The sequence below is a fragment of the Epinephelus lanceolatus genome, chromosome 19 (genome assembly GCF_041903045.1).
Source record: "Epinephelus lanceolatus isolate andai-2023 chromosome 19, ASM4190304v1, whole genome shotgun sequence".
NCBI classification, from domain to species: domain Eukaryota; kingdom Metazoa; phylum Chordata; class Actinopteri; order Perciformes; family Serranidae; genus Epinephelus; species Epinephelus lanceolatus.
The window spans coordinates 15485420-15505019 of NC_135752.1; the positions used below are offsets into that span (position 1 = coordinate 15485420).

Sequence of the window (19600 nt, forward strand, 5' to 3'; positions counted from 1 at the left end):
CACAGGGGTTTATTGTTAGTCATGGTTACTAGTTGCATTAATAGGAATCGATCCAGAGTTGTTGTATAAATACCAACGTGCAGTTTTTTATTTTCATGATGCAGTAATACTACAGAGCTCTTCATGCCAACCATGAGGGATGAATGCCAAAACGTTAGAGAATCTGATGATAACAGGGATAAAGGTGTGTACTGTGCACATCCTGTATGGGTTGTCTTTACTGGTTTCTCAGTGCAGAGATGTTCATAAATTGCTTGGAAAGGTAAGTTTCAATCATGGCAATCTGGAAGACTCATACGACAAAATAGTCTCAAGCACTCACACATTCATAACTGTCTCACTGAACAGGATTATTGTGAAATAAAAAAAAAACCTAAATGCTCTCTGTCAGCCAAACAGTCCGTTAAAAGTCCACTCTCACAGGCTTTTCTTTTAATTAATTTTCCGTGGTTTCCTGTGTCTCTGCCAAGTCACACTCTTCCAGGTTTGTCCGCCCATTTGAAGATGTGTTATCTGCTCTTCTTTTTGTCTTTCTTGCTCTTGCTCATGGAGCTGTGAGTAGCGTTTGAGGTGACAGCAGTGGCGTGGCCGCTGGTCTTCAGATGATCAAACAGCTTGTTTCTTGTGGAGAACTCGTTGTTGCAGGTCACACAGCGGAGGTTTACTTCCTTCTGGAGGTGAAAATGGGGATGTGTGATTTAATTATACAAGTATGGATCAATCATTTTCTTACAATAAATAATGTAATCAGGTCCTTCATGACAACTTAAAGGGAGGGAAAAGGAAAAACTGATCCTGTTAAGACTGACAAATGTAGACACGTGTGGGCAGAGGAGATTCATAATAATAGATACATTGAATGAAAAATGGTGAACAATAACTCCAATAAAATCCTCTTAAACTCTGGGTTTAACTGTACAAACCTCAGTGATCTGTTCTCCTCCTGTGTTTGACTTGACATTCTTTGGCTTGTCTTTTCCTCCAGCCTTCTTTCCTTTCGTCTTCCCCGAGCTGCTGAGGCAACATTTAGATGAAAAAATTACATTCTAAACTGCAAGGCATACGTTGTTACGTTTTAAAACTCTAAACTTATGTTATCCTGATTAATTTAATAACCTATTCCTCTATTTCACACAAGGTGTGTGAGGGTATCAGACAATTAAATTTAATGCTTTTAAAGGCCTTTTCAAGATCATTTTTACTACATTTAAAATAGATTTTTTGAAAAATCAGATCTTTCTTATTCCGGCATTGCAGATAAGTATAAGTGCAAGTAGTCATTCATTTTGACAAAAAGAAATTAAAAGATGGATAAATGAGTTTGTGGCAATTAAGACTATTAAATGACTTCCAAGGTCTAATATTTAAAAATCGGGTTTAACTTTTTAAGGACCTGCACACCCTGTCACATAAAGAATGGAGTCATTGCTTTCCAAGTGTCCCTGAAACATTCTCATTACCACCTGACTGTGCAGTTCATCTCAGCTCTATGGAGCATTTTAGCATTTTATAACTCATTATTTTGTTTTGACACCCCACAACTCCACTGCCATTAAGCTCATCACCAACAGGCAGTTGTTGGAAGCAAAAAAACTCCAATAAACCAACTTTATACAACCTGCCAAGCACCAAACAACTAACAGATAAAGCTGGACTGACCTCTTCTGACTGACTTCTGTGGGAGGAGGATCATCCTGCGTCTCAGGCTCTGTAGTGTTCTCTGACTTCTCTGGGGCTTCTTCCTCACAGGTGGTGGGCTTTGGTTTCTCCTCCTCCTCCGCCTCCTCTGGTGCACTCTGCTATGGAGGAGGAGAGCATGAATAGAGAAGGCTTTTAAGACAGATTCACTTCACAGTAAACCAGTCACAGGCTGCTGAACGAATGAAAGATGTTACTCACCTGCACTACTTTCTGCTGTTTCTTTTTCCTCTTTTGCTTTTTGGACAGCCTGTGTCAGTGAAACAATATTTCAGACGTTATGTAAAAATTCTGATGCGTCACAAGTTTTAACAACCCCGACAACCAGGTGAAAATTAAGTAAGTAAGCTACACACTTTTGCCTTGGCTTGTCTTCCTCCTCGTCTTCCTCCTCCTCCTCCTCTTCTTGCCCATTTTCTTCCTCTCGTCCATCCTTTTCATCCACGTTCAAACCAAGTGACTCCTCTTCTTCCTGCAGCTGTTGCCGCAGCAACGCCACCATCTCCCGATGCTTTTTGGATTTTTCATGGTTTTTCATTCTGCAGAGAGCAAAGAGAATAATATAAAAGGTATTAATAACACAGATTTAACAGTGTGTGAAGAGCTTGAAACCACTTTACTGATTTGTATTATCACCAACAAGTATTAACATAATCATTAAAAATAATTAGATATTTCCGAATGCAAAAGCTAAATTTGCCAAATTAGGGCACTTAAGGAATACTTCATCCACAAAATTATAATTTATATATCAGTTACTCAGTGTTGTGTTGCACTCTTTAAGGAAACGTTTTTCTCGCATGCCCCCATGGTAAATAAAGAATTCAAAAACTGAGAAAATTCTTGATGAATTAAAGTAATTTGGGTCTGCATTTAACAACAGCAAAACAATGTCAAAACATCCATTTAGAAACTCTGACAAAACTTGTGGAGTATAATCCAAGTCTCACTCATCAAGTCGTTTGCGCAATGCTTCCCAAACACATGCATTTTCACTAAAACGTAACAATATGAAAAACTTCCACCTACATGTAGCGCGCACTGAGCATTGTCAGAGCTGGCTCAACAAACAAACGCAAGAGGGAATGTAACTGCAAGGGATATTTATTTAACAAACGTAGTCAACAGAAACTAAGGCTAACAAAATACAACAATCTATATCTGTAATGTGGAATGTCAGCAGTGACTGCGGGTGCATGGCTGTGTGTGTGTGTTGGATGCAAGCTAAAATGAAAAGGGACAACAGGTGAGCTGCAGGGTCAAGCTGGGAATGGGAAGCCAAGAGAGAGACCGGGCGGATTCCACAGGTGTTCATAGCCGCAGCCCCGCCCACTAAGGCACACACCGGAGGCCCATGATCAATCATGCTCTGAAACAGAAAGGAGAGAGGGCGAGCAAGACACCACATACGCACACATACAGATCCAAACAACCCCACCCCACTTGGGGTTGTCACAGCATGCCTAAACATGTGCAAGAATTTGAGCTTGAGCAGAGTTCACATGTATGTACATGCCCGGCATACGTCTTGTCTGTGCGTGAGACTATTTGTATGGATGTCTTTTCACCCTTTGTGGTCAAGGGTGTAATTGATCGTTTTTGACAACTATTGATAGTACCTTTAAATACCACCTTAAAATCTGTTCACGTTGCCTTGTTTGGTGTCTTTTTTTAGCACAACCTCACCTGTGTGACTTTGCAATTATTTTTTCATTTTGACATACTGTATTAGCACATTGGACAACACCACCAATAGGAAAGGGGGTGTCATGTTTTTTTTTGGCTTGCAGGCACTTTCTGCTTGTGAGCATTTTCTGCTTGTGAGCACTTTCATTAGAATAGCTTGTTGTTGTTGTTGCCTATCAACACAATTTAAAAGCGGTATATAGTTTGAAGTTTCTACTTCTGTCACAAGTTGAAACAGAGACTCAGCGAGGCTGCCTCTTGCTGCTACGCCATCTTACATTGGTCATGTGATTGGGACACACCGGCATGTCCATGGACTCCAGAGGGTTAAATAGTGAGGTTTAAAGGAAAATGCATGTGTTTGACTGGTTAAATGAGACCTGAATTATACTGCATGCGTTGTGTTTTGCTATTGCAAATTGTGAACCTCCTTTACCTTTTTAGGATTCTTTGGTTGCTGTAGAGACATGCAAGAAAGACATTTTCTTCACAAATTAAGCAATATCACACTCGAGCTCGTGATGTTGTACTGTGATATCGTCACTGCTGTGATTCGGTCGTAGGCACGAGGCCGCAGGACAAAATAGATAATTTAAGCATTTTATTTGTCTTCCGCCAACAAAAATAGTTCCCTCAGGACTCCGCAGTCACCGTTGCTATGTAACGCAGACATGGTGCGCCAGGCACTTACTCTTTATACACATTTATCTGCACGTTTCCATTAATTGTGCAGCCGGTGAAATAAGTCTCTGGTGACTGCATGGTGGACTGTCGCTTCACAGGCACAGCCGACTCTGCCTTCTGATCTGACAGTATGTTGCTTTTCTCCAAGTCACTGAGCTCCACTGATGAAACACTGACAAACTTGGATGTGTACTCAGATGGATTCAAATTCTCCTCTCCCTCATCTTCCTCTGATGACCATTCATAGTTCAATTCAAAACTTATTTTAGGAAATAAATCCATATTTTTGGCTGTTTGACAGTGGATGAATTAATTAGCCTACAACGCAACTGCTGACCTAACTGACACTAACCGTCAGTTTTGATTTGATTGTTGATTGATTGTGAGGCGGAGTGATACATACACAGTGAAATAACCGTGATGTTGTACTCCAATATCATCACGGTTTTACTGTCTCTCGACCAATCAGATTGCAGGACCGGAACTAACTGTTGTATAATTCAAGGTAACACATGGTTAGTAATTGATATACAAATGGTCATTTTGCTGGTGTAGTATTTTTCAAGCCCAAAGAAATCAGTCATTTCAAACTGTATCATTTGTTTTCCCTGTGCAGTACCACTGAGTAAAGAATATGAAAACAAAACATTAACAAAAGCTTTGAGAGGCTTCGAGCAAGTTGATGAGTCAGAACCAAATCAATTAGAAGATTCCACCAACACATCCTGTAAACAATGATAATGAGCTTTCCATTCAAGTTTGACATGTATAGTTTTGCTCCATTGTTCAGTTTCATTGTTGGGAATATTACTCCCTTTGCCACAGAGAGCACAAAGAAAACAAAAGTTTTCAGCAAATTAACAACTACAATCGTTTAGGAGTGTAAAAAAAAAAAGATTTATTATTACTTCTCCACAGATTCAGTCACATCACATCCACTGCGTCACTAACACTTTCTAATACCAGGCTGAAATCAATGAGTCACCACTGCAACACTGCATCTGGACCATGTGTGGGTTAATCGCTGCTATAATCAATCACAGCTTAGCGAGGTGAATTAGCATGTAAGTGCAGAGTGTGGGTGATAGGTTACTCACGCTTTATCTGATTTGAAGGATTTGTCACAGGCTGGGCAGTACAGACCATCATAATAATCATCGATTGTCAGTTCGTCTCCATCAGGCTGCTCTGCATCTGGGAATTAATAATTATGGGTTGAAAAATAATTAAAGGCACCACAAACACATACAAACATGTAAAGTTGGTGACATCATTGGCTCATCTGATGGTCCATGCTAAGTATTTCCTTCTGCCTGTGAGACCCTGATGTGTAGTTACGTTTTTGAGGAGATGCTTATCGGTTACTGCGTAGCTACAGCAGCGGCTTTAAGTACGACACATCTCCTTAATGCAGAGGTATAAATGAAGCTCAAATCTCAGGCACACAGTCTCACTAACCTCCTTCTTCACAGTTCTTCTCCCGTGTGTCCATATCCAGCTCTTCTTCCTCACTCTCTGATGCATCTCCGAACTCCTCTCCGTACTGAGCCTCTATCTGCTGCAGCTCCTTCTCAAGTTCAGACATGGCCGCCCAGCTCTGCTCCTTGTACTCCTCTGCCAGTCTTTAATGGACATGCAATTTTTATTTATTAAGTATTTATTAAGAGGGGGGAAAACGCCGCAGAAGAATGAATGTGACATTTACCCAACTGACCATCCATCACTTACTTTGCCTGGTTGAGCTTCTGCTTCCGCCTCAGCTCCTCCACCTTCTTGATCTTCTCAGCGTTTTGCTCCTCCACCAGCTTCCTGTGGGCCTGCACGCGCCGGTCACGCTTGCGAACAAAAGCAACGAGTTGTCGCACGAGCTCGTTGCGCTCCTTTCGAGCCTTTTCTCTGGTCTTTTTGTTCTCCTTCTCCATGGCCCTTTTCTCCCAGCGGTTGGAGGCCTGCCTCGTGTCATATTCCTCCTTCCAGGCAAAGTTTTTACGAGTGCAGAAGCTCTGCCAGTAGCCGTAAAACACATGCACCACCTGTAATATGGAAATAGAGACTGATTAAGTACACCAGCTGAATAAAAATCTTTCTGATTCACTATTTCAACTTTTTTTACTCACATATATTACAAAAAACTATTTTATTCACTTAATTAAATTGTAAAAGAACTCTTACATCATCCATCAAAGGAACAACCTCAAGACAAGTGTTTTTAGTGTGGTGCTGGCTTACGGTATCATAATCGCTCTCAGAGTCTCCAAAGGGAGGAAACTCCTCCTCATCATCCTCATCTTCCACCTTGCTGTGCTCCATCTCCTCCTTTACAATGGACTCAAAGAGATTCCTGTAAACTGTGTAAAAGCCCTAAGAGACAGAGAGTAGATAAAATGAAGAGGTAAAAATTAATGACAAAATAAATATTGGGAGATGTACAAAAAATGTCTGTTACCATAACTCTGACGAATTAAGCTTCTACCACCAATTTAAACAGCAAGTGCTGTAAGTCACGTAAAGGACTCATAGTTCTAGAAATTTAGACCAAATAATTCTACCTGGATTTAATCAAAATCTTGGGTTCATTTCCCGTGCTGTTTTGGTAGACTGGCTGTGTGTTCTGGCACAATAAAAGGGAGGCTGAATGGGTTTTTTTCTAGCTGCCCACATTCCTGCAGCCGGTCTAGGTGTTGTCATTAGCTTTTTTGATAATCTCACTAATCTCTTACTTGTACAATCAACCAACAAGGACAGAAACTACGACCTGTTATTTAGTTGTATGGTGCCAGAACTCCTGGTTTACACTGACTTTTTTTTAAATCAAGACACTTTCAATCATGGTGTATGGTTTGTGTTTTGAGTTCAAGATTTCATTTCTAGAAGATTAGCAGTGATGTTGATCCTATGTGCGACAGGTGTAAACAGTCTTCAGCCACTTTATGTCACATGTTCTGGTCATGTCCAAAACTATTTCATTTCTGGGATGTAATATTTTAAACTTTTTCAATAATGTTTGGACAGCTGTTTGCCCCATCTATGTCCATGGCATTATTTGGAGTAACTTCTCCAGATGTTGCCATGAACCCAAACGGACATTGTCTCTTTCTGCTCACTTCAGGCTAAAAGGCTGATCCTGTGTAAATCGAAGGACCCTTCACCTCAAACATATGGACATTGGATTAAAGGAGATATGAATCATTTACAATTGGAGAAAATCTGCAGTTTTATTTAAGGATCAACTGCACGTTTCTTTGCCACCTGGCAACCACTTTTAACTTTTGTAGCAAATATGGAAGCTGTAGAATTAGAATAATATTATTATATAAGTTAATTAATTGCTTTTCCTTTTCATTATTGTTTTTGGCTATTGGGTTTCCTTTCCCTGGTCTGGCTTTTTCTGTTTGTTCTTGGGTTGGTGGGTTGGTGGGTGGGTGGGGTTGTTTTTTTTGTCCTTGTTCGTTCTATGTTTGTTTGATGATGATCTCTGCATCTTTATTGAACTATTAATAAAAATACCTTGTTTAAAAAAAGATTTCATTTCTAGGCCATTTGTGCTTATCTCTGTGCCGCTTCATATTTACAGTAACAGTATTTCTTTTCCTCCCCTCCTCAGAATCTAACATAAGCAAAGTAGAGAAGAGATTGGATGATGTTGACTATACATCATAAGTGACATAATTAATTTCTCCTCCACAGGATGAGACTCCAGGGGATGATTGAAAGATGTTTCTTTGGCATTTCCTTGTCTGAAGAAGAGAAGTGAAAAAACAACCACAAACACTAACCTTCTCATCATCTCCGTATCCAGAGAAGCAGCTGACTGTGAAGTACTGCAGCAGGTCAATGCTGTCATCTTCATAATCTCCACTTATGCCTCCTTTCAGAAGAGCCTCCCTGTGATTGTCATACCTGCCACACAGGAGACAGAGCCAACATATTGAACACATACTGTTGTAGGGATATACAATGGCTAAGATATTAATACTTTTGAAATTAGAGCCCTGTCGCTGTTGAGAGGCTAACAGACGTTGAGATGAAACTGTACACACCAAGCTCTCTCCTGAGGATCACTCAGGACATCGTAAGCTGCCTGAATCAGCTTGAACTGCTCCGCTGCTTCCTCAGCATCGTCCAGATTTTTATCTGGAAATATCAAACAGAAACCACAGCTAGTGATAGAGTGAAAAACTTTACAGAAAGCTTTAATGACAATCTTGTTAGGTTTGAGTTAACAGTATCGCATGCTGATGCAAGACTGAAGAACTGAAAGTAGCACAAAGCAGTTTAAAGCATAGCATCTTCACAATTTTCTCATAGTAAAAAAGACATCAGACAAGTTTCAAATGCACATGAATAAATCAATACTATGTCATTAATATATAATGAAGCGTTACAATATCATATACAATACCAAAAGTGGATGCTTCCTTTGAGTAAGTGGTATTTGGCAAGCATAAATGAGGCAAATATTGTACTTTTATTATATTATCATTACACTTAAGTGACAGGTGTACTTGCTGGCTTGACTGCATTAGGTCTTAATGTAAAGCAAATAAAGTCATAAAACTCAAAGTGCGTTTGGAGCCTTAATATACTACATTTCACCATCATAAAGCAGTGTATTATTACAGTGAGATGCCACATTATTCTACAGCTAGACTACAGCTTTTGATATTATACCAATAGTGAATTCAGAATTTTTACCTAAAACAAAGTGTTATATATGAGCAATATTGATACTATTACATCAGGGATACAATCATCCTGCATGTTTAGTCCATAAGGCTTATAACGTTATCATAACTTACCTGGATGCCATTTCAACGCTAATTTACGATACGCTTTCTTCAAATCATCGTCTCCTGCGTCTCGTTTTACACCCAAGATTTCATAGTGACACTTCATGATTGGCTAACTGTAAAAAGAAACTCCACTCTAAGAGAAATACTCAATAAATATGTTGTTCACGTTGTCCCAGCGACGCTAACGTTAGCATGCAGCTATGCTAACTGTAGCATGCTAGCAACCGGGTAGCATATGTATTCTATCTCTTAACCGATCCAGACTTCTCAGGTGGTAGCAACAGCGAGGTAATTACTTGGCCTTACATATTTAAATACGGTATATAAACGGTCTTAAATAACTGTCAAACAGCCTAAATACACTAAATTACTTTTCAATGCCGGTTGTTGGCAGTATAACCAACTGACAAGTCTGTACTGTAGAGTGCCGCTATATATCTCGCGAGAATTGATCTTCTTCACTTTATAATATCGGTAGACTGCAAGCTACAGCCATGTGTTGCTGACCTCTACAGTTCAAATTAAATCAAAATCTTGTTCACTCGATAAACATTATATTATAAGGCTTTATTCTCTCAGGAAAAGACCAATGGGATGTTACTATGCACGTCTAACAATATAAACACTTAAAACTCATGTTCACAATTATGATTCATTATGTTGCCCTCCATTATTTTATGAAATGCATTTCCAGCCAGCCCAAACATGGACTGTAACATCAATTAAATACTACAGTATTAATAATTTACAAGGTACATTGAATACCACATCTCTCTTTATTCCATATTTCTATAATGAATCTGTGATTGTAGATTGATCAGTTATCATACCATGATGCTCTCTGGTGGTGACAGGGACAGTTGCACCTTACTTGCATTTACACAAACCCCCTTTTCATGAACGTTTCAAACTATCTTTTATACATACACAGAGTGGGTATTTTATAAGCTAATTCCAAGAATTCTTTTTTGTTTAAATCTGACCACTTAAGGGTAAAATTAGATTCAGAATTGATGACTACAGCATGTCCTCACTAGCATGTTTCTTTGAGTTGAAAATGTGGTAAACATACAAAAAACAGTTATCTAAATAAATGCAATATGGATAATTTCAAGAAATTAAAGAATTAAGTGATTTATTTTATAGTAAATCATTTTCAGAGGGTTTTGGGGGGACAATATAATCTACTGAATTACTTGTTCATTCCAAATCTTAGACATTTCTGAAAAGAAAATCTAAAATCTGTGCTGAAAATTGATTTCAGTAACATGATAAGAGTATTTATGTCAGTATAGAGTTGTAGGTGATTTTTTTTCTCTCTCAATACTGTGTTCATTTGGTTCATTTTGAATAAACAGAACAAAAATATCCATTAAAAACCCTCCCTTCCACACCACTGACACAAAATTTCTTGGGGAATAAAACCAGAACCTTAAGCATAATATTCACATAAATAAAGTAAAGTATAATAGACAGACTTTACATGATTAATAACATGATTAACAATAATTAAAAACAAAACAATACTGGTACATAAATCTCCCAGAAGGTTACAGTAGCCTATAAACATTGAATTTGTGTGGTAACTATCATAAACACTTACAGAATTTTTTTTTTTTTGTAAGAGGCTACACTTTGAAATGCCAAACTTTTCCTATGTTGTTTATACATTATTGTTTACTGTTTTTGGTTTATGCTTTCTGTGCTTCTGTATATGACGCCATGTGTAGTACCTGCAGTACCACCTCCGCGCCACCAGGGGTCTCTCCCTCTGCTCCACCCGCACGTGTGATGTTTGAGTTGGATTTTTCGCGAGACCCGTGTCGGCGTACAAACATGTCGGCGTTCAAGAGAAAACGTGGAGGACAGGCTCCTGTTAATAAAAAGGCAAAAAAAGTAAAATTTGTCGCAGATGGAGGTGAAGCACCGGCAGAAGCCGAACAAGAGAAGAAAAATGAAGTCACGATTCCAGCACCGGTTTCTTTGGTAAGTGCGCGTGCTTGTTATTAGCCACAGAAGTTGGTAGCTAGTTAGCTAACTGACGTTCACCAATACACGGGAGTTATGTTTTCTGTAAGTTATATATTGTCATCTGTACACTAACACGGTGAACAGTCTGTAACTATAACAAACACATTGAACTGAGTAATTTAATGAGTAACGTTAGTAGGATAAAGAGAAAGTCGTTCACTATAGCATACTCAGTCTAAGAGCAACACTCCTAACATAGGGCAAAGCATACATGTTTGCTCAGTATTACCCGGCGATTATTTAAAAACTAAGAGGCCAACTGGATGAATGGGGCAATGTTTTAAACTCCGTGTTTTAGCTTGTGTTAATGTTATGACATACATTCTCTAAAACAGGGTAAGTGGACCAACAAGGAAAGGGTTCTCATTTTCTCCTCAAGAGGCATCAACTTCAGAACCAGACACTTGATGCAAGACCTGAGGACCATGATGCCTCATGCCAAAGCAGGTTAGTACCATGTTTCCTTCCTTCATCCAGCTACATGTGTTGTTACTGCATTGCTGCTTGTGTTGAGCAGAGATATAGGTTTTGTCAATGATACTGTCATAGCACGGTTTTTCTTTTGTCTGTCAGATACAAAAATGGACAGGAAGGACAAGTTGTTTGTCATTAATGAGGTGAGGTTGTTATTTATTTGGACACATTCTACATAGGGTCAAATATGTGACAGCACAACTAAAGATCATCATTGTTTACAGGTGTGTGAAATCAAAAACTGCAACAAGTGCCTCTTTTTTGAGGCCAAGAAGAAGCAGGACCTCTACATGTGGTGAGTGTTCACTTGCTCCTAAACACTAAGCTGTTCTTAATAATTACTGTTCTAAAGCAATAATATGTAATATTGTTCCTGCCTTACAGGGTTTCAAACAGCCCTCATGGACCTTCTGCAAAGTTTCTGGTTCAAAACAGTGAGTTACTTCTGTCCTGCAATCCTCAAATGCAGAAGACAACATCTGTCATTGGCCATGGGGAAACACTGGTTTATATTATTGTCTCTTCACAGTTCACACACTGGCTGAGCTCAAGATGACAGGAAACTGCCTCAAAGGATCCAGGCCGCTGCTCTCGTTCGATCCTGTGAGTAACACTGGCCGTAATTTAATCTAGAGTATATGTCAGTGAAGGGCAGCTGTGTGCCATAAGGACCTTTTAATTCTGTCCAAACATGACACCAGATTATTTCAATGATTAGCACACAAGTTATTTTGATTCAAATTAAGTCATCTATAACATGTCAGATAAAAAATACTAACCTTTATGCTCCACATCACTGTCCATCTTGGGGGAATGGTCCTGTATTTCCCAGCTGCTTTGACAAACTGCCTAAAATATGCATTTATGCACGTTGACATCTGATAGATCAGTGAAGGTTGCAACTTGTCAGAGTCTGAATAAGAGCTAAACTATTTTGTCTATTTGTTTTCTCCTACAGAAATTTGACACAGAACCACACTTAGCTTTACTGAAGGAGCTCTTCACCCAGGTGTGTATACAAGATGAGGATGCATGTTTTAATACTGATTACACTTTTGGTAATAATTGAGTAAAGCAGATCTTCTGTCCAGCTGCAGCCAGAGGATGACATTGTGGAAATCTGAGAGGGAGCTGTTCAGTCTTATTAAACTGGAATCTTCAACAATTTAACATTTGGTTGCTAATTTTTTTCATTTTAAGAAGTACTCATTACGTTTTACTGTTGCAGACATTTTCCACCCCACGCTACCACCCCAAGAGTCAGCCTTTTGTGGACCACGTCTTCACATTCACCATTGCAGACAACAGGATATGGTTTAGAAATTACCAGGTAATGTTGCACTATTCTTGGCAAAGTCCGCTCTGCTTACGTTAACATTTTACAAGTATTTCATTTGTTTGGGAAGTAAAATGTATCTTCTGTTGTGGGTTCAGTTTTCAGAGACTTTATTTGCAAAGTTAATTCTGCAATCATTTCTGTGTCATGTTCAGATCATCGAGGAGGATGCAGCTCTAGTGGAGATCGGCCCTCGCTTTGTTCTCAACCTCATCAAGATCTTCCAAGGGAGCTTTGGAGGGCCTACGCTGTTTGAAAACCCCGGGTTCAAGTCCCCTAACATGGTACAAATCCAGTGCATGTGATATGTCTGATTAATTACTATCCTACATCATACATTTTCTGATTGTGGATCCTTTCTCTTCACAGCACCGGAGAGAGATCCGACTGGCTGCAGCAGCCAAAGTGCGTGAGAAGCAGATGGTGAAGGAGATGCAGAAAATGAAGAGGGCCGAAGCGAAGGAGGACGTGACCAAAGACGTTACGGCTGACGTCTTTGTAACACCAGCTGAGGAGAAGCCTGTTCACATCCAGACAGAAGCACCAGCGCCAAAGGTGGCGAAGAAAAACAAACACAAAGCTTTCAAAAGACAAAGGATGGCGCGTAGGTAACCAGATGGACTCAATTACAGAGTAAATAGCTCACTGCTTCCATGATTTAATATTGTCTCAAGAAAATGTGGTAATGCAACAGTGCAGTCAGGTCTTAAGTCCACTATTGTGAGCTTTTTTGTTAAGACTATGTGCAGATTGTCAATCAATTATCACATTTAAGAGAATTAGAGATAATCTTAAATCTGCACGTTGTTTTCAGTGTCTGTTGCCATAATCTGTGGATTCACACAATATGTATTTTCCTCCCTCACTCACAAGGACTGTGCAGATTGTAGCTGGTCATTAAGGCCTCAGCTTTTACAACACTGCAAACGATATTTGCCCATCCATTTTGATAAAAGTAAAAATTCTGTCAGTGTAAAAAAAAACGTGTTTATTAAGTTGACTACAGTTGTTTTCTATGTCATGAAAATAAAACAATTTAAACTTACAATCTCCATCTAATTTATACTCCCAACAAATGTTTGTCAAAGGTGTAACTATACACATTCAGTATCAGAAGTGAAGAGCTTCAGAGAAATCTAAGACCTGTGTGTAGGGAAGACTTTCTGTACACATACTACACTAGACAACTGTAGGAAAATGTATTCAAATGTGTCATGTCTTATTTTTATGGGCCTTCAACCAGCTAACTGCATGTGTCAAAGGAAGAAAGGCAGAGAAAGGTCCAGAAAGATGAGCTCAACCACTGTTTGCATTAGACTACAAATCACGTAGCTGCAGGCATGTCAAGGGATTTCTTACTCAAAATACCTGGGTCTCCATAGTAACAAACAACACATTATACAGTAACTGTTGATACAATAGTTTTCCATATCTGTCTGTGAAATTATGTACTCTTAATCACAGTGCTCTAACTACACAGACTGACGTAACGACCAGGTACATTATCTCTGCACAAATCCAGTGGCAATGCTCAGCTCAAATGCAACTGTTGGCAAATGATGAACCAGTTTGGTGATGAACTTTCCCACCTTGTCCATTATCCATGAAGTCCACCATTTAGTTCCTGTGTGCACCCCACTGTCAGTACTGCCTTGTCAAGCAGACTTTGCCTCCTCACTCAAAGCAACAGGCCACCACTAAAGTCAAGGTGCTTATTTGAAGAAGAATTTAACTGACTGTGATCACTCCTCTTCCACCTCCTCATCAGGACAACAATAATATTCTACAAAGCAGATGTGCCCGTCATCATTCCTGACCAAGTACTGCAGAGAGAGGAAACCCCTGCTGTCTGTCCTCACAGAGACTTTACAGGACAAAGCCAGGGCTTTGGTGGACGGCTTCAGCAGGGACATCTTGTACCTGTCACGGGTTAACAGAAAGGACAGATTTAAGACACAATTAAGAGCTTTAATAAAAGTCATTATGGGAACATACAGAGACAAGAGAGGTACTAGAGTGGGACTTTAAAATGTAAGAATGTGAAGGTAAAGGGGCAGAGGTCACCATTTTTATAGATATTTAGACATGACAGCAAGAAAAGCATTGGTGTAATTAATATCAATGGTTTCACTGGTGTGGTTACATGAGACAGTTAACTGGAACAAACCTGTTATAAAAATTGTAGCTGCGCTGTTCCTGTCCTGACAAATAAAATGTCTCACATCAAAAAGGTCTATTACAAAAGTAGCTCTGAAAGGAGATGTATATGAACTAGATCTTAATCATTAGTTATCAGCTTTTGAAGAGAGTCCATCACCACTCTCACAGAGCAACGTCAAGCAACTAAATGAAATATGGGAAATGAATACCCCCCATTTTCTGTCAATTCATCGTCTACTTTGTCTTTCTGCCTCTCTTTTCTTCTAGTGGTTGTGTTACTGTCTCTAGTGCCCCTTGTCCACCTCAGAGTTGTAACAGTAAAATTATTTCTCCGTGCCAACCTGTTGGTTTGTGTCTTGTTGCATTTGAACAGCTCCATCATGTCGGAGTCTTTGGGATAATCATAATGGGCATTCCCAGAGTTCCCAAACGTAGACAACCTGAGAACAAACCAAAAAACACGGAAACTGAGAGATAGTAAGAAGCATCTCTAAGCAATACTTGTAACACTCAACAATTTATTGTTAACACAGAATGGCAATTAAATTTCCATTGAAAAATTACATTTTGCTGCAAGAGAATCCCCAAAGAAGGTCCTTGTATTGAAACACTGCTGTTCAACAAATTTAACAAAAGCAATGACTGTGCAGGAGGTGATGTCTGTTACCTACAATCAGTGTAATCAAATGAAAGAAGGCTAAAGAAAGTTTAATTGCTGAAAGAAGATTAAATGTATTTTAAACATGCTTCTTTGGAGTTTAAGCACTATAATCAAGAACCAAATGTCCTGCATAACTAGTATAGTGTAGAACATGTAGGGATGCTTTAAATACAAAAGATACAAAAAATAAAAAAAGCAATTTCAGTTGTGACAACACACCTGAAGTATGGCTGGCTGGGGGACATGGTGATCTGTAGCACCTCACTTGTCATGTCCAGTTCAGAGAAGGCCTCCTTCAGACTCTCTGACTGCAGGATCACCTTTAAAACAAGGGACCAATGTACACACATAGTAATCAGTCAAGTGCCATTAAAACAAAACTTGCAGATTCTGTCATATGTATTCCTAATGGGTTTATAAAATATACAAGTCACTGAAAGAGAAGACAAAAGAAAAGGTGCATCTTTACTTTCAACTGCAGCCTCTAAATAGATGGGTTCATACGAATTTGTATTAGTTAATCTGCCAAATTTATGTAGAAGTAAAATATATCTCTTTCAGTATATGAAATTGTGAAAGCCAACCTTGTTTGTGACATTGGTGCTGCAGAACTCAAAGTCAACTGGCTCTTCTGGTTCCTGGGTGTTGATCTTGCACACAGTCACTACCCCACCCTCTTCCAGGAACAGGGTCAGAGGATAACCGTACCCCCTGTAGCACATCCGCAAGGCTGTTGATACTCCTGCAACATCACAGGAGGGTGATAGTGAAAATGTTGAGTCACAACCACGACAGATAATCTGACTATGACTACAGAATAACACAGTTAGTAAATTGGTCCTTAATTGAATAATAACTGTTGTTTTCTTTTGCGCACTCTCCAATCAGCTTTCCTTATCTTTACCTGGCACTGTGCTTCCTCCAAAGATATTGAGGCAGTCCAGCAGAACTGTGAGGTTGACCTGAAAACCCACTGAATCTTCCTTTATGGTGAACTCTTGGAAGATCTCAGCCTGGAATACAAAGAGGACAAATCTTTTCTATCGAGTATCACCATTATAATTAGGAGGAACTCAAGACTATTTTCAACTGGATCACTTCCACTGAATGAAATGATTCAATGAAAAAAACACACCTGGATGAAGGCATTGGCTTGTAGACATTTAGAGTCCTCCACAGTGACCTTCAGGCCGTTGGGTGTGGCGTTGAAGATGGCATGGTCTTTGAATGTGATTGCTTTCAATATGTTGGACAGATTGCGAGCATTATCCAAACTGGCCATTAAAACGTATTGTTCATCTTCAGCTTGTGACTGGGTTAACAGAGGCATTGTGGCACTGAATAGGAGATACACAGAAATTTACATGAAACATTTGGATGGCAAATGTTCAGGGGGGGTTTAAAACTGCACAAAAACAATAAACAGCAGCTTAAATATAGAATATTTCGATAACAGCTATGCATCTTTATCTTGCGTCCCCAGAGTCTGGGCTAAACATGGAGAGCAGCATTTAGTTTCTGTGCACATTGCACATATGTAGAACAAACTGACAGAAAACTCCAGGTCTGCTGCAACTCTAACATAAGATATATGTTGTGTTAACTCTATGAAGTTCTTTTAAATCACGACTGAAGACTTTTATTTTGCCGCAACCTTTTTTTCATTTCTTACACTGCGCTGTAACTTTTAGAATTGTATTTTATACCTGTCTTCGTTTTGTTGTGAATTTGATTTTATATTCTCTAACCCTTTATTGTGTTTCTTTTATCACGATGTCTATGCTTTTGATTATTTACGTAAAGCAATATGAATTGCCTTGTTGTGCTTATAAATAAACCTGCCTTGCCTTATCTTTTACAACTTGGATACTTAGTCGAAAATGTTGATGTACCTATGTTGACGCATAAAACCTGCTGTCTGTTTCTGACCAATTTTAAGCCTGGCTATATGAAGGCACATCACATGTAGCTAACGTGAGGTAACACATAAAACAACTTAAATAACAAACTGCCGTGAATTCCAGTGTTATATATTGTTCTATCTAGAAAGCCCGGTGAATAAACTTATAAAAAAATGTTACTGTTATCTGTGAGAATGTGTCAGACACTTACAAAGTTGTACTTCAGAAACACGTATGGCTGTGTTTTGAAGAAGGGCGCCCAGGTTTGCATCAACTTCCGCTTCTCTCTTCTTCTACGGAAGTAGATTCTGCGCATGTGCAGTTGCATTCCGGAGACTTCGCCGATACCAAAACACACGAGAGTTTTCCTGTCTACAGCGGCAGTAAGCGACAATATCGGTGTTTTGTGATCCACAGAGGTAAGAAATATTGCTCAGTCACAGTTACATGGCTAGAAAAATGTTGTTAAGTCTGCAGGTTTAATATCCTGTTCTTCATATCTGTTACGTATACCGAGAAATGACAGAAAGCTAACGTTAGCATTATAGCTAGCAGTGTCTCTGATGACGTTGTGACACGATCTGTACCAGAACAGGTTAATAACACACCAAACGGACCTCAACAGGTCAATAATTAATGTTACAAAGAAGAGCTAAAGACGCAGCCTCTGAATTACTTCTATGGTGTTTTCAAAATAACATTTAAACACCACGGAGAGAGATATATTGATAGATCCAGTCACATGACTTGTCCAGTGAAATAGATATATATGTCGACCTTCTTAACACAAAGTTTCACACCTCTGTGGTCACTGAGTAACTTGTTAATCATGTGTGTTCTTTCCCTGCTTTAGGTTCTTCATTTTGGGCGGCCTGTCTGAGCCACAGTCATGGTGTGCATTCCCTGTATTGTGATTCCTGTCCTGTTGTGGGTCTACAAGAGGTTCCTGGAGCCTTTTATCTATCCCTTCATTTCACCTATTATTAATACATTCTGGACCAAAAAGGCGGTCCAGGAGACGGGTGCTACTGACCAAAAGGTTAACGAAAAGAGTAATGGAACTTGTAAGGTAAGTTAACTTAAAAGTAGAAAAATCCCATGTTTCCACAACTGACCCAAACAGGAACCACTTAAACACAGCTCACCCAGAGGCTTTGAATGTATTTCCAACAATTTCGTAACATCAATTAATGTAATTGAATTTTGCAGGTTAAGTTGGGTTTCACTTGACCAAATGATGACTGATAGTGGTGTTAGTTTTAGAGCTTCTCTCATGATTTTGTGTGTCACTAACAGCACTTCTCTTTCTTCTGTGTTTCAGCTTGAAAGCAATGGTGAAGCTACTGCCAATGGATCCACTATAGCAGCAGATAAGAAGACAGATTGACAGCTCCAAATGTTTATAATGCATCTAAAACTGTGTAAATATTCCATTAATATAACTTAGAGAAACTATGAATTAACTTATCATTCTTCTTTGAATTACATGGTTTTCAATAACCATCCATGTTGTGCATACCTTGCTTTTAATTTTTCTTTTCCATTTGTATCACAATAACTCTAAGAAATTGGTTATTGTTGATATGTTTTCCACATCTATTATGAATCGATAAATGCATTTATTGTGTTGAATATTCACTTTCAATGGAATAGCTTTTCTAAGTCAAACTTGTAGTATAATGACTGAATAAAAGAAAATCTTCAAAAAAGAAAGATGCTCATTTATTGATCTTTTAGTAAGCTGTGCTTCTGCTTCAACTAGCTTGTTTACCTGGTATTGTAAAGCAATTAAGGGCTTGCTGTTTATATTTTGTGACATTTTAAATGATATACATGTGACATCAATGTCATACCTATGCAAAATGGTTTGACAGCAATTTGATCATTGGTTTTCGATGAAAAATCATAAAAGAAAGCAAGATTTTAGCACTTCCATGACCATTCTTACATGTATTGTGAGAATTATGCAAATTTTAAAGATAAAACAGTAAGTAAGTGGAAATGAATAATTTAGCCCAGACACACACACATATACTTTTCCAGCATGTATTTCTGTTTTTGTGTGTACTCACTCTTAGTGGAATAGTCTTCCCGCCTCTCTCTCTTAATATACATGTATCTCATTTATCCTATACCAGAGGTGTGGACTTGAGTCACATTAATTGGACTCACATCA

At 38.9% G+C, this 19600-nt stretch overlaps 4 protein-coding genes across 6 annotated transcripts; 2 read left to right on the forward strand and 2 right to left on the reverse strand.

Annotated features, from left to right (window-relative positions):
• Positions 1-58: 58 nt before the first annotated feature.
• dnajc21 (DnaJ heat shock protein family (Hsp40) member C21) lies at positions 59-9297 on the reverse strand. 3 transcript variants are annotated; one of them, XM_033647631.2, is made up of 12 exons: positions 8868-9297; positions 8109-8202; positions 7845-7968; positions 6298-6429; positions 5797-6101; positions 5527-5690; positions 5166-5262; positions 2055-2237; positions 1900-1948; positions 1660-1796; positions 924-1014; positions 59-671 (listed from the first exon to the last, which is right to left on the reverse strand). In XM_033647631.2, the coding sequence occupies exons 1-12, from the start codon at positions 8962-8964 to the stop codon at positions 510-512; spliced, it is 1635 nt and encodes a 544-aa protein (XP_033503522.1). In that variant the 5' UTR covers positions 8965-9297; the 3' UTR covers positions 59-509. The 3 variants fall into 3 exon arrangements, with proteins under 3 accessions (XP_033503522.1, XP_033503520.1, XP_033503519.1); XM_033647629.2 differs by having other exon boundaries at positions 924-1011; positions 1660-1799; XM_033647628.2 differs by having other exon boundaries at positions 1660-1799.
• A 1369-nt stretch (positions 9298-10666) lies between these two features.
• On the forward strand, positions 10667-13750 carry bxdc2 (brix domain containing 2). Its single transcript, XM_033647650.2, has 10 exons — positions 10667-10847; positions 11228-11339; positions 11466-11509; positions 11591-11661; positions 11751-11800; positions 11896-11969; positions 12325-12375; positions 12595-12696; positions 12858-12986; positions 13072-13750. Exons 1-10 carry the CDS (start codon positions 10698-10700, stop codon positions 13312-13314), a joined length of 1026 nt encoding a protein of 341 aa, XP_033503541.1. The 5' UTR covers positions 10667-10697; the 3' UTR covers positions 13315-13750.
• rad1 (RAD1 homolog (S. pombe)) lies at positions 13555-17766 on the reverse strand. The gene is made up of 7 exons (XM_033647651.2): positions 17636-17766; positions 16659-16860; positions 16428-16536; positions 16108-16265; positions 15743-15843; positions 15204-15302; positions 13555-14622 (listed from the first exon to the last, which is right to left on the reverse strand). Exons 2-7 carry the CDS (start codon positions 16851-16853, stop codon positions 14445-14447), a joined length of 840 nt encoding a protein of 279 aa, XP_033503542.1. The 5' UTR covers positions 16854-16860; positions 17636-17766; the 3' UTR covers positions 13555-14444.
• On the forward strand, positions 17715-19137 carry c21h18orf32 (chromosome 21 C18orf32 homolog). The gene is made up of 3 exons (XM_033647652.1): positions 17715-17843; positions 18278-18493; positions 18746-19137. Exons 2-3 carry the CDS (start codon positions 18314-18316, stop codon positions 18809-18811), a joined length of 246 nt encoding a protein of 81 aa, XP_033503543.1. The 5' UTR covers positions 17715-17843; positions 18278-18313; the 3' UTR covers positions 18812-19137.
• Positions 19138-19600: the final 463 nt, after the last annotated feature.